The sequence below is a fragment of the Empidonax traillii genome, unplaced genomic scaffold (assembly GCF_003031625.1).
Source record: "Empidonax traillii isolate 1590-97213 ecotype Southwest subspecies unplaced genomic scaffold, ASM303162v1 scaffold786:size292376, whole genome shotgun sequence".
Lineage (NCBI taxonomy): Eukaryota > Metazoa > Chordata > Aves > Passeriformes > Tyrannidae > Empidonax > Empidonax traillii.
Genome location: NW_020955979.1, coordinates 245,737 through 260,789, shown reverse-complemented (window position 1 = coordinate 260,789; position 15,053 = coordinate 245,737). Strand labels below are relative to the sequence as shown.

General features: G+C 36.4%; 1 protein-coding gene across 2 annotated transcripts in view; it reads left to right on the top strand.

Annotated features, from left to right (window-relative positions):
- Positions 1–13,218, top strand: part of SLC30A6 (solute carrier family 30 member 6) — a 20,665-nt gene extending 7,447 nt beyond the window's left edge. Inside the window, exons 5-14 of one of the 2 annotated variants that reach the window (XM_027901469.1) lie at positions 1,566–1,631; positions 2,029–2,109; positions 3,502–3,537; positions 4,377–4,471; positions 5,164–5,212; positions 7,168–7,287; positions 7,584–7,686; positions 8,001–8,048; positions 8,627–8,695; positions 10,275–13,218. In XM_027901469.1, coding sequence (XP_027757270.1) covers positions 1,566–1,631; positions 2,029–2,109; positions 3,502–3,537; positions 4,377–4,471; positions 5,164–5,212; positions 7,168–7,287; positions 7,584–7,686; positions 8,001–8,048; positions 8,627–8,695; positions 10,275–10,772 — 1,165 coding nt within the window. In that variant the 3' untranslated portion in view covers positions 10,773–13,218. The remainder of the gene's footprint in view (positions 1–1,565; positions 1,632–2,028; positions 2,110–3,501; positions 3,538–4,376; positions 4,472–5,163; positions 5,213–7,167; positions 7,288–7,583; positions 7,687–8,000; positions 8,049–8,626; positions 8,696–10,274) is intronic. The other variant, XM_027901470.1, reaches the window with a different exon arrangement.
- Positions 13,219–15,053: the final 1,835 nt, after the last annotated feature.

Below are 15,053 nucleotides of genomic sequence, written 5' to 3'. Positions count from 1 at the left end.
AAAATACCTTTTTCACCTTGGGGGAAGTTTTGATGTTGTATTTCTTGTTTGGGTAGAACTTTAGTTTTAGGAGAAGATAGAATACCCCTGGCAACTTTTCTAGGGTTGGACTAGAAGATTATCCTAACTCACAGTGATCTCTTTCAAGAGTTTTGATTTGCTCTAAGGGAGAACAATGCTCAGTAATTCTGCTGCAAAAATCAATTTCTGGTTATTTCATTTTTCTCATCTTCCTGGTTGTTTATAAGAGTCTTACTGACTATATTAATTTACTCTTTTGTGTATGAGCACTATTATTTCCTCTGCTTTTTCTTTCACTCTGCACAGCTGAGGATCAGGTTATGAGGATGTGATTGTTCATCAGTTGTAGGGATGAGTTCTTGATCCAGTCTGATTTAACATTGTCATTAATTATGAAAGGACTGCATGAAGGCAGAGGTGGCACCAAATCCATATGGATTCCTGTTTAAAAAAACTGCCCAAATGAGTCAATAGAGTTAAAAATAGGCAGAGTAAGTGAGACTCATCCTTGAAAAAATCAGGCTAGTACCATGGGAATAAAATAATTGGAATTCTAGATGTTTGATATGAAAGAAAAGCTTGGAAAGAAGATAGCAAGAGAGACCTGTGGCTTTCAGTGAATGGCCAGTCATATTAGAGCTTGTGTACATCAGTGCAGCCAAAGAAAGTAAATGTTTTGGCCATATATGTAGAGAAATTACACTGTGAAAAAGAGAGGCAATACTTGGCCGTGGCCTTAGACTCAGTCTAGAGTGCTAAACCAAATTCCGGGTGTATCTCTAAAAGAAGAGTTTAATGGAAAGCTTTCTTTGCTTTTTTCTTTAGTTTTTCTGTCTTACTGATTAGCTTCCTTCTTATTTAAATGGTCTTTCTCAGGTTATAGTATCTCTAGGCAAGTTCAGAAAGCAAATGCAAGAGAAGCATTTACTGAGTGTGTAGTTTGATACTTTCCCTGGCTTTTGCTTTGTACTTTCCATTACTATGTGTGATACCAGACAGTATTAAAAAGATTTTCTCAAATCACCTTTGCCTGTTAGTCAGATTCTGGGGTACCTGGTCTCGTATGCTCCAGGTCCCTTTCAGAAAAACTCATGGAGTGCATGCAAATTAAACACTGGTTATGCTATTTTGTGTCAGGGTCTCAGTGGAAAAATGCATTACATTTGGAGTTATGGTAAACTTGATCTAGGCTGGGTGATGTATTATATTGAAGAAGGTTGGTGGTAGCCTTTGCAAGCACAGCATGCCATAAGGACAGCGTTAGGATGTGTCCTGAGGTAAGGAATTAGACCGACTACTTTGCTGCCCTTTTTATGGGACCAACTGAGACATCATCGTGCAGTCTCAGCTTTATTCCCAAGCACAACCTTTTCTGGATTCACTGGAGCAGTCACTGTGACAGCAATGGAGTTGTTGAATCAGGGTAAGGTGTGGTTATATTTGTTTGTGGAGTTCTGATGGCTCAAGTGTATTTGTAGATCATCTAGTTTGTAAAGGCTGCAGTTATTTATCATAGTCTAATTTTCCCCCTTTTTTTTTTTCAGTTTGATAACATGTTTAATAAGCTACTGGGTAATGATGAAGAAACCCAGCCCAGTCTATTCATTTGGGTAAGTACTAATAATAAGATCTGGTGTTTGATAATGCAACATCTAATATGTTGCTGACTATCACTGCCTGGATCCCCTAACAGCCATGAGTAATAATTCGTGTGTGAAAGAGCCCAAAAATAAGGAGGGCCAAGACTGATGATGTAAAGAACAGTTACAGAGTAGGGGAGGGACGGGAAGAAGAATTAAGAAATACTTAATTTTAAGCTGTATCTGGTAAGTGGAGTATTTGACTTAAACTGAAAATAATGCCCACTCTGTAAAACTTCCAGTTTCTTCCCATCTGTCTGCTCTTGAGGGAATTGGAAAGAGTAGGTCTATCCTGCTGGGTACTGTATGGAAAAGAGTCCGTTTGATGCATTGTTCGTTGTTCCTAAACTTAATTCTCAAATTTCAGGTTTGAAAGGTTTGAAGTTCTAGCCGTATTTGCATCTACAGTTCTGGCACAGCTTGGTGCTCTTTTTATACTAAAAGAAAGGTAGGTTGTGTACTGTTTTCTTTAACTTTTTGTAATGGATGAAAATATTCTTCGCTAGAGGGGGTGGTTGGGTGCTGGAACAGGCTCCGCAGGGAAGTAGTCACAGCACCAGACCTGACAGAAGCGTTTAGTTGATACTCTCAGGCACATGGTGTGACTCTTGGGGATGGTCCTGTTAATGGCTAAGAGTTGGACTCTTGATGATTTTTGTGGGTCCCTTCCAAATCGGCATATTCGGTGAATCTGTGATTCTGTGATATGGTCCAGATAGAGCAAAAGCGTATGCATTCTACTATTTTAGGGATATTTTAGGAAAAACTTCTTTTAGAAAAGGATTTTTTAGAAAAAATTTCTTTAAAATATTGCTAAACCCTACCACTTACATTTATTATGCTACATGTAGGCTTTAGATGTAATGATAGGAATTGATAAATATAATTAAACAGCTCTCAAGAGAAAGATTCAATGTCTTTAAGAATATATTTTTTCCAAAATGTTTGGTAATTAACTTGGTGCATTTCCTTATGCATCTTCACTTTTTAAGTTCATTAACAAATAAAACTTTTTTTAAATTATTTTTTTCTGTTTTACTTCTGTTAGTGAAGTAAAGCAGCTACGTAATATATTAAGGATCTGAATGTTCAAACTATCAACTGCTTCACTCCCTCAAAATTTGCTCATATATTAATTTGACATACCATCTGTGCTTGGAAGCATTTCTGTTTCAGGAGGCTAGCCTAAAAAATTATTTTAGTGATTAAAAATGAAGAGGCTTTTGTTAATATCTGGAATGTAAAACTGGGGCAGTGTACCTTCCCTTTTTCTATCCAAGGGCTTGATTTTCTATATAAACGGCTGCATTAACAACTTAGCGATTTTGCACTGTAAGGTTGACCTGTTGTACTGACAGTACACTGGAATGGACCCACTGTCAAAACCTCCAAATTTTCCAGCATCAAAGCAGATCATAGTTTTTTCTGTTACATCTCATTTGGTAATTTACTGGTGGGTAAAAAAAAAAGACCAGTATCTCTACCACAGTGTCCAATGTCTACTTTATTTGACCTTACTTAGTGAGAGGCTGTAAGTCAGAAGTTTCAGACTTAGGTTTTTGTGGTCACCAACTGTGGTGGCAGCACTCATGGTAGCTAGCACCTATGTGGCACAGTTTGGAAATATTTGGAAAATCTAGATCACATCTGCTTTGATTCAGTGTTAAATGCTGTCAATGCTTTTAAAAATTGCTGTGTTTATTTAAGCAGTTCATTTTTTTTCAATACTGTATCCATTAGTTTTTGTTTATGAATGGCATATTCAGAACTATAAAAGTACGCTTCAGGTTTCAATATTCTACTGTATGAACATAACTCAAATTTTCAATTATTTTTGTAGTGCAGAGCGATTTCTGGAACAGCCTGAGATACACACGTAAGAAATTATTTTGACATGTAAAATGTGTCTGTGTCCCTTTATGTTTCTAATTCTTAATCTATCGTGTACTAGTTATGTAAGTACATTCAACACCAAATTGCTTTTGCTACCTTGGCATTTATTTCAAACTATGTTTCAAGTATTACAAACAGTTTTTTCAAGGTACGATTGAAATGTAATTCTGATGCTCTCTTAAATAATGATTTAACTATATATCACTGGTTTTTCTAGTTTAGTTACTCTCATTTCTTATCGAGGCCTCTTAGGAGGCCTGCTATGTTGAGGGGAAGGATGCTGTGGTCATGAGGGAGCTGAAGGTGTTGCAAAGGTCATGAAGACTCTAAAGAACGTGTGGAAAGGAAAAGAAGGTGTTACATGGTGAAAGTCTGGGGCATGGGATGTATGGTGAAGTTGTAGTTCTAGAAAAAGGATAGGGGCATACTGTAGGAAACTAATGTTTTTAGCTGTGCTGATGAGGGGACAATTTATTCATATCTTCAAAGGACAAACGTATGTAATTAGTTAAGAACTGTTACTCAACCTTAGGTACAGCCTAATGTGATAGCAGTAATGTACAAAGGTCAGTGATCTCATGTAACCCTTACAGTGGTAATACACTGCCAGTTATTAAGCATTACACTAGTTTATCTTACTCTTTGTTTTCATCCTCAGTGAAAGATACCAAGCGAAGTATTTTGGTATTGTTTCTAGTAATTACAGCTTGATGTAATAACTGTAGTTTTACCATACATTTATGTATATTTATATATAGTTTTATATAGCTTAATATAGTTTGTGATGGTATGAAATTAAGATACTTATTTTCTCCTCCCTAGGGGACGACTGCTGGTTGGTACTTTCGTGGCCCTCTTTTTCAACTTATTTACAATGCTTTCCATTAGGAATAAGCCTTTTGCTTATGTCTCTGAAGGTATGTGATTAATTAAACCATAACAACAACCGAGATAAGATCTTAATGTTCATATTTTTATTAAGGTGTAACTTGTCTGGTAACTTTCTTAACTAGGGGGCATACATTGCTATTATAACCTCATGCAGTTTAAAATTGCCATCTGATTTTCAACTCCAGGTTGCTTATAAGGCTCTGAGTAGAATGTACTCATTAATATGATAAGTTAAGGGCCATTTTAATGTTGAAGTTCCCTTTATTTTCAGTCTTTTGGATTCAACCAGTGAAGGTCATCTGACAGCAGAACTTGGAAGACATTTTATGGCTATATTAATGGATAAAAATAATGTAATAATTCTTCTTAACAGCTCTTTTACCTCTTTCATTGTGAATTGGGCTTGCATTCATTCCATCTAACTGTAAATTGCCTATAGTAACAATTACATATTATACATTATACTTCATCTTATACAAAAGATAATGGTTATAATCTGCAATTATATTTGTATTTAATCCCTTCAAATTATTACAAGATGCGTGTTTTACTTACTGCCTGGAAAAGAGTTTGGTTTTTTTCATGTGCCAGTGAATCTGTTGAGATACATTTACTCCTTCACAGTGTTTATTGGATTCTTTCCTTAAAATAAAACTTATGTACTTAAAAATGGATACCTTTACTTGCGGTAACTTTATTACCCTCTTTTTTTTTGCAGCTGCCAGCACAAGTTGGCTTCAGGAGCATGTTGCAGATCTTAGTAGAAGGTAAAGCTTTTATATTGTTTTTCAAAATTGTTAACTTCTAGAAGGCAATGTTGGTTTTGTGTGTATAATAACAATTTGGGTAGGTGTTGTGGCATAAACTGTTGTATTAGAGCTTTTAAAATAGCTTTACCTAGTGTAGATTTAATGTATGAACTCTAGAGCAAACACTCTCAGATTTCTCAGATGCATCAGTCTAACAGAAAAATACCTTCCTGGATATATTTCCTTTTGAATGTATGTGTTCAGTACGTTGTATGTGATTCTCCTTGAATGAGATGAGAAAAACTAGCATTATCTTGTACATACTTGAACTGCGTTTCTCAGCATTCATTACCTGAGTGATACATTTTGTAGTAATTTGTGTTTATTTACTGTGTGGGCTGGGGAAATGACTGAGATGGTTAAGTTTAAATATGATACATGAAATAGATTACTCACAGAAACATAGCTATGGAAACTCCTCATCTGTCCAGCAGGACACTGGAAATTCTGTGTCTTCCAGGGACAGAAGCAGTGTTGCTCATTCATCATGTCTGTTAATTCTCTTGCTTGTGTTGGATATCTGAATGCAAGATAACATTGTTTGCAAATAATCCTGTCAGATGTCAAAAAAGGTTATTTTAATGCATACATGTTCTTCCAAGTATCTGTCAGTATTGAAATAAGAATGTTAAACCATATTGTAAAACATGTTAACTATGCTTCAAAGTCCATCTGTTTCTGGGTGTTGTGATCTTTTTACAGTTGAGGAAAGCAGAGAACGCTGACTTGTTAAACAGAAGAATTTATATTATATGGGCATCAGACCCAAATTCTGCAAAATAGTTTTGGAAGACTCATAATTGGGTTGCCCAAGTACCTCGAGTTTGAATATAAAGAAGAAAAAAAAAAAGTTGGATAGAAATCACAGACAGTAGCAGAGTTTTTCTTTTGTTAGTGTAGAAACACAGTGTGATGGGGAAGGACCATTTATGGGTAACTTGAAGGGGTCTGAGATCGAGAGTGTAGAATTATTACAGGGTTTTGAGTTAACCTGTATGCAATTATGCCAATAATAATAATTTAAAAAAAAATAGTATGTATTCAGCTATTTTAGATGCCTTATGTGGAGCAGTGCTGATTACAAATTATCTGCACCTGTATATAATTATGTTGATTAAGATTCTTACAGGAGCAGGCAAGCACATGATGTCTAAACATAGGTTGGCTCTAAACAGAACAACAAAATATTTCATGTTGTCCCTGCCTTTAAAATTTTCCATGACGTGACATGCAGTTGTATTCACTGGGAAGTACAGAACCTCCTTTCTCTCTTCATACTCCCATTGATAGGAGGTAGCTGTAAATAAATAACTTTTCCCAGTGTTCCCTCATGGGTTTTTTTGGTCTCCTCTTATTTAGCTAGCTGGTCTCCTTCCCCTTTTCAGACTCCATGAGTTAGTTAGCTTTGGCTTTAGAACACTTTTGCACATTAAGTTGGCAGATGGATTGTAGACTAGTGATATGCAAACCCCTCAAGACTTAGCCATATGTAGGAACAGTATCGGAACCTGTGAAGTACTTGTGTTGCATATGGCTGACACAGCCAGCTGAGTTACCAGAAAACAAAAAAAAACTGGCACAAGATATGTATTTTAACATGTAGAAAAACTGCATAAAGATAAGCATAATATAATGTTTTGTAGATGAGGAGATAGATTAAAGGCAAATTTTTTTTAAGATGGAAGAGTCAGGTATTAAATATGGGAGAGAATGTGACATGGATCTAAATTTGATTAATCTTTGCTGACAGCAGCCTTTAAGCAGAATTAGAAGGGCCTTTATAGTACTCATCATATGCTGTGACAGCAAGGTGTGTTTGAAGTCCAGTGCTGAAATAGTGGGTGTAACTTTGGGGTTTTGAAGTAATAATGGTGAACAGCTGGCTGACAACTGCTTTTCCTGCTTTGTTACAGTATTTGTGGAATCATCCCAGGATTAAGTAGCATCTTTCTGCCACGGATGAACCCTTTTGTCTTGATTGATATTGCTGGAGCTCTAGCTCTTTGCATTACATATATGCTCATCGAAATTAAGTACGTACAGTTGTTGTTTTAAAAAAAGTAACTTTTTGTATCCAGTCTGTGGGAAAATCCATTTTTTACATGAAAGGAATGATCTCATCTAGAGCTGTATTCTGTATGAATGGCATTGCAGCTCCACAGATGCGTTTGTCTATTTTCCAAGATGTATAGTTCAAATGAGATTATGTACGTATAATATTCTGTAGCTGTATATAGCTTAAAAGAATGAAAAAGAATCATGAGAAAGTTATTCTGCCTTTCAAAAATGTAAATAGGAGTTTTTATTTAAAATTGCTCTTTCTCTCCAGCAATTATTTTGCTGTAGACACAGCGTCTGCTATAGCAATTGCTCTGATGACGTTTGGTACCATGTATCCCATGAGTGTCTACAGTGGGAAAGTGCTGCTCCAGGTAAGGCACTGTCACAAAACAATGGGTTTTGTGGTTTCAGTTTTGTTAAATGTCCTCATTTAAAAAAATAAACAAACAAACAAACCTTAAAGTCTGTTTTAAACGTGAATAGGAAGTGTTCCCATGGAAATTTGTGATGTGCTATAAGAATTTTAAGGGTAGTGGAAATATGCATCATGAAGTCATAAGACTTTATTGTTTAATGCCATTGGTTTCTTGCATAGGTAGACCAAACTTAAAGACTTTCTTATTTAAACAGGGCCAGTTAGTCTTTATTATAACTTTTTCTTTTTTTTGTCCTCTTCTTTTTTAAGACAACGCCACCTCATGTGATTGGCCAGTTAGATAAACTTCTTAGAGAGGTAAGCCAGTGTATAATACATAGCACAGAGTGCACAGCTAACTAAATAAGCATTCAGGATTATTAAGAGTTTTTCTGAGTAGTCCAAGAAGATTGCTAAAAAATTATTTTTCTAATATTATTTTTCAACTGCATGTAGAAAATATGAAACTTGCTTTCAAAGATTTATAGTGAAATCCAGGTGTCTGGAACAAATCTGTTTAAGTAGTGAAGTCTGTTTTTATTTAAATTTGAGCTACCACTGAAGTGGTTTACAAATATGAGTTAGGGGAGGAAAAGGAATACAGGCAGCTGTTGACTTACAGCGTATTGAGTTGAGAACATACTGCAATTTGTCAGCAATAGTTACTTGAAATAAGTTCCTTAAATCTTTTTTTATTGATTTGGATGTCTAAGGATAGAAAAGTAGTAGATAAGCAGTACTGGTATTAGCAGATGTCATCTGTTTTGTGTATAGAGCTGTTATTTCACTACTGAAAATTATGTGTTATTCAGTTATGTATGCATAAAAGTACATTTCTAAAGGGATTTGAAACTTCTAATTTATTTTCATATTTGTGGATGTTTGTGTAAAATTAGGTTTCAACTTTGGATGGTGTATTGGAAGTTCGAAATGAGCACTTTTGGACATTAGGTTTTGGCACTTTGGTAAGTTATGTCTATTGTCTTTTTAACCTCTAAAAATAAGTCGTCAATTGCTACTTCAAACTTTTTATTTAAGTAAAAATATTTCTTCTAAAATCTTAACTATTAAAAAATTGATGGAGTCAGTACACAGTCCTTGTGCTTTATTGCACAACTTCTCTTCCCCTGCCCTTTATATTTTTTAAAAACCTTGCTATTGGGTAATATTATTAATGTATACTGCAGTTCTGGATTAAAGCATGCATTTTGCAACTGTAGAATTTCTTTTGTATTTTGGCAGTGAAGAAAATCCCAAACAATAGTAAAGACGTTTTTCAAATGGTGTGTTAGTGTAAATTCTCTAGGAAGAGAGAAGAAAATTATAACCCTTCAGGTACCAAAAGTCTACAGTAGACAGTAGAATTGTATTTTTTCAGCATTTCTCGGGGAGAAGGTAGAACAAAAGTATTGAGTTGAGTACCAATAAAAAAAAAGAGAAGGGTGGGGGTTTTCTTTGTTTGGGTTTTTTTATTTGGTTGGTTTTGGTTGGTTTGGGGTTTTTTTTTGTGTAGGTTTTTTTGGGGGGGGAGGGATTTGGGTTTTTTGTTAATACAGAATGATCACACAGAACTTGGTTATTCATAAGTTGATGAGGGACGTTGTGACAGCCGGAAAATTAATACTCCTAGGTTATTTGTCTACTTCTGAATTCTTCCAGTATGCTACCCTTTTTAAAAAAAAGAGAAAAAGGCTGCAGTCCCTACTTGCTGATGTGAAAACAGCTTTCAGTTTACTATTCAGTCACCCAAAATATTGGATCACAGCATTGTTGGATTGATGACAGATATTTACAAAAACTTTGTATGCATATTTAGCTATTGACATCTTCCAGATTGTAGTAGAACCGTCCTGAGACCTGGATGTTTTCAGCTGCACCATCTGATGTAAAAATGGCTTGTACAGCACAAACCGTGAACCACGTTCTTTATTAAATATGTACTGAAAAAGCATGTGAGGGGTTCTGTGTTGTGTCCTGCTCTCTTCTGCAGCAGTAGATCAAGGTCAATGAGATAATGTTACTGAGAGGAAAGCAGGGGGAGCCTGCAGTTACATGCACTTTCAGAAAAAGCTCTAGGCCTGAGCTCCACACAGCCATTGCTGCTGTTCTTGCTGATGGTCCCCATCTGAGCCTGTTTGCCCTGCACATTGTCCTCTTTGCTTGCTCCAACAACACAGTGATGACACTTTTGCCTCAGTTTGGCATAGGAAGTTTGTCTTCACTTTGTTCTTCTTTTGAGCCATTTTTAATCCCCAACCATTGCCTTTCCTGCCATCACATGTTGTATTGTATAGTTTGGTTTTAAGACTCACTTTTCTTGAATTATGATCTTGAGACGTTCATAAGAGATCAAAGCATTAGGAGAGATCAAAATGTATCCTAAGTATGGAATTATGTATTAAGGTTCTTAATTTAGTCAGCAGTCTCCACTACAGAAGGTCTTGCCATAATTCTCTGCAGGATAACTTACTTCTTCTTTAATGCATAGAGAGAATCTTTATTGAAGTAACAGTTAACAGCCAACTTATTTTTATCACTTTCTAGGCTGGATCAGTACATGTCCGAATTCGGAGAGATGCAAATGAACAAATGGTACTTGCTCATGTCACTAACAGATTATACACGTTGGTCTCTACTTTGACCGTTCAGATTTTCAAAGATGACTGGATCAGACCTACCTTATCATCTGTGCCTATTGCAAACAATATTCTGAACCTTTCGGATCATCATGTTATTCCAATGCCATCTCTGAAAGCTGTTGATAACTTGAACCCTGTTACATCCACTCCAGCTAAGCCCAGCAGCCCACCGCCAGAATTTTCTTTTAACACACCAGGCAAAAATGTGAGTCCGGTCATCCTTTTAAACACTCAGACAAAGCCCTATGGACTGGGCTTTAATCATGGATCCACACCCTACAGCAGTGTACTCAATCAAGGACTTGGAATTCCGGGGATGGGAGCAGCTCAAGGATTCAGGACTGGTTTTACAAATGTCCCAAGCAGATACGGAACAAACGCTCGTGGTCAGCCCCGACCATAATAAACACCATTATTTATTGTACTTAAGGGTATTGACTTAATTCTTTTATTACCCAATTTTTATGAACATTTGGAATGTCAGATCATTCTAAATGGCTGGGAACAAGTGCATTGTTCATATTCATGAAATGGTTAAATTGCAACTTTTCTCTTCACATCAGCCTGTGTAATGCCACAGATATTTTCCAGACTTACAATACTTTACAAGTGGTTTTTATAGGATGTCTATTTCTACTCATCTTTTTATCCACTCTTCTTCATTCGTCCAAGAATGTATTGAGACATATAGCACAACTCCATAAGAGGGTATAATTGTGACCAGGTAGCATTTTTTTTCTAATGAGAATTGCTTACTGAATGATGAATAGCTGAGAGAATAGGAAATGGCAGAAATACAAGTCCCAATTCTCAGAGATGTTTTGATTGCTGTATTAAGCCATCTTTTGGCAACGTCACAATTAGTTTTTGGTTGCAGAAATCCATCAGTATTCATATTGTGGCCATTGTGAAGACAATCTGGCATTTCAGATTGTAATTAATTTTGTAAGACCATGTTTTTACATTTTTATTGATGCCTTTACAGAAATTCAGATGGCTCAGCAACCATTTTCTAGTTGTAAGTATTTCATATTCATCTCTGATATTTCTTCCTTTTTGGTTTAACTGCAAAATTATCTAGCAATATACTGGGAAATAAAATATTTAAAACCTAAAAGATTTTACAAGCACCTCTTTTTTACAATTAACCCTATTTAGGATACAGAGCAGATGACTGTATTGGTTCTGAAGCCAGTATTTAATTTTTGACTACGGAAAGTATTCTGTGATTTGATTGTGACTTTGTATTTTTCCTCTTTGTATTTTTTCTGTAGTTGCAGGGGGGAAAGTATCTGTTTATATTCCTGGTTTATATCCAGAGTGCAGGTCGGTGATCACTGACAGTTCTTAGTCATTGCTGGAGTTCTTGACCTTTGGGGTGCACTTGGAACAAGACCACCTAACTTGTCTTTGCTTTTGCATTACTGTTCTACTGTACATCTAGGTGGCCATATTTCTTCAGGGCCTTTCTCTTGGAGCTCTTCCCTCTGACTGTTGTCTTTTTCTTCACTGCTCTGACAACAGGGAAAGGCCTTTTAGAAATACTTCAGTTTTTTCTGTTCTCCTGTGTGGTATCTATCTTATAATTGCTCCTCTGCACATTCTCCTGCATCTCTTGGCTGTTGAGGAATGGGTTGCCCATTGCTGTTGTTTCACTTGCAACTCAGGGTGCTATGTATTGGCTTACACCTTGTTCATTTGTATACTGAGTGGTCTCTCCATCTGTCCGAGGTGGTTACATGGAGCTGTAGTATCTCAGGGATTCCAAAGATATTATGTTACCTGAAGATAATGGCTGTGATAGAGAAATCATTTTCTTGTACAACTGAGTGGAGAAAACAGCCTTCATTTGAATTTTAAAGATCTGTGGCCTCTTTACACTGACTGAGGATTTCTTTTTCTGCATGAGGACACTGCATTCCTCTTTTTGTTTCCCCCCCTCTCCATTTCTTTTGTTTCTCCAGCCAGTGCATGGAAAAGGGCGTCATTCTTGCAAACTCTTGTAAAAAGCAAGGTGACATTCTGCATTATGGTAACTTGTGGGGATATTTTAGGCTGGGGGTAATGTCCAGACTGCCACTGGGATACAGTCCGTGTAAGTTACAAGTAGGGAATCCAGTTCTGTACTTCATTTGCAGCGAGAGCGACAATTTCATTGCTGTTTTAGAAAATGTAAAGACCCGGAAAACTTGCATTTAACGATTACAGTGAACTTATAAAGATTGGCTCTGTTTTTATGGGGTCGGTATTCACTGAGTAATCGCCTCTGTTTCATTACACTGTCTTTTTGTGTCGTCTCTTACACGTGCCATTGCTGCATGGAAATTCTCTGAAGTACAGAACACTTGAGCAGATTCTTTGTACCTCTTGGGTGCTGAACTAGACTGCACTTTCTGCAGCATCTGCAACACCTTAGAGCCAGCAAAATGTTTACAATATACTACTCTTATGTGGCCTATCTGAGAATTGTTCCTTACTCCAGTTTCATAACCAATCACATGCCCTTTTTCTGACATTTTCAATAAGTTGTACTATATTGATTGCATGCCTACTTGTTTTTAGTAGAAAATTAAAGTTCCATTTTATGAAGTTGACCTTTGATTTAATATGAGAAAGGAGGACAAGAATCCCAGAGTTCTGAGTGCAATATAATCACTTTAACAAAAATATTTTTCAGAGTGATTGTTTACAGTATATACACATGTGCAGATGATAAAGATTCTTTTAGAGATTAGAATAGCTTTTTAGCTGCTTTATTGTTGTGAATATATTAAGAATATTTGTTAAATCAACACAGAGTAAAATGTCTCCTTTTATACGAGGAAAATAAAATCAGTGTAATTCTTAAATAACAAGGAAAAACTGGTAATTTGTGTATAAGATTTTATAGTTATCTTTTTATATATATTGATTGTTTAAGTGATACTCTGGGGTGATACATCAGTCTCAATGAGCAGATGTGTCAAACTTCAGAACTGTTTTGATGGGTCTGCTACCAACGTTCATTGGGTCCTTGGAATAATTCTACAGAAAGCATTTTTACTGCATTTTGTCTTTAACTGTATTTTGCTGCTAGGTGGTCACAATCTAAATGTTTATTTGCTATGTGGTGGATAAGAGTTGCTAATTTATATCATCTTCATTCCTAGTGATAGGAATGATGCCCCAGCTAGAGAGAAAAGAGGACTGGTACTCGTTGTCATTTGTCTGACAGAGATTTTGGCATTGTTACTCCCTTAAATTTTTCCAACTTGATTGAACAGGAAAACTTAGCTCTTAGGTAAATACATCAATTAGAGAGTTTGAGGGGCATGTACCATTATTTAGACTTAAGATTCTTGTGGGAAACTGCACTGTCCTGATAGAAAAGGAGCCAGAGCACATATTACAATATAAATAACTAACATAATACTGATTTTTTTGCAACTTTACATGTTGAGTTTTGACTCTTGAGCTCATTCAGTTCTGCATTCCGTTTGCCCAAGTAATAACCACATACACCGCTGGGAGGACAAAGCCAGCGACAGCATCTTGTGGATGGTAGACTGATGATTTTTATCCCCTTCCCCTTGACTGAGATGTGACAAATCCTATTCAAGGAGAGAACCTGTGCAGCAATTCTGCTGATTAGATAAGTTGAAGTCACTCTTTTGATTTCTGTCCCCTGCTGCCACCATCCAGCAGAGACAGAAACCATGCAGGGATAGGTTCTTCAATATAAAGCCTCTGTCTGAATTCTGAATTGATTATCTGTCCTGTGCTTGTCCAGACCCTATGGATCTCTGATACTTGGTCATATTCAACGTTGAAACTGAGAGTAGAAGAGATACCAGTCCTGGTCTTTTCACTTGTATTTTTTGTTTTCTGGGCATTTTATCAAATGGCTTTGATTTTCTCCTACCTGCTTTTTCTTCCCTGCCTTAGTAGCCATGAGAACCCACCTTGCAGTAGTCTTTGCTTCACTGACTACTTCAGGTTCTTGTGCTTTTGCAAGTCTAGATTCTTGGAGTCACATGGTTACTGGGTTGATGTAAATTTTCCTTCCAGCAATTATTTTTTAAATGACAGAACATATAAATTATGAAGATTATGACCCTCCCCTCTTTAAATAATCCTCTCCAGGGCTTGCATGCAGTTAGGAGACGACCCTCTTTTCCCGTACCAAAAAGAACCAACCCCAAAACCCAAGGTGAGAGGTGGGGGAAAAAGGAAGCCTTTTCACGTTTTCTTCGCATTTTGAGAAACATTGAATCATATTTCACCAAACTGTATCTCTTTTCTTTGAACTGAGTAAATTTGGTGTACTACATGGTTTAGTTATGGTTTCGACTAAGTCTTAATAGAGATTTAAAAAAAAAAAAAAGCCTTTTCCAGTTATAACAACCCTCTGATCCAGCATTTCATAATTAAACCTATTTTAAGGTGACTTTCAAATTCTTGAAGAAGCAGAGGAACAGTGCACACTGCAAATGTATACTGCATTTTTCAGAGGCCCTGTGAAGTATAAAGTACCACAGAAGTTCACCAGAATAAATCAACTGCACAAACTCATGTTTAACATTGCTGTGTATAGCCATCCTGTTACCTTTTTTTCGCCATGTAGGAGGGTGCAGAGGGTGCCTTATACCATGCAGAGTATTCAAACTTTAGAAGATTTCATTTTGTTTTTTAATTATTTTCTATT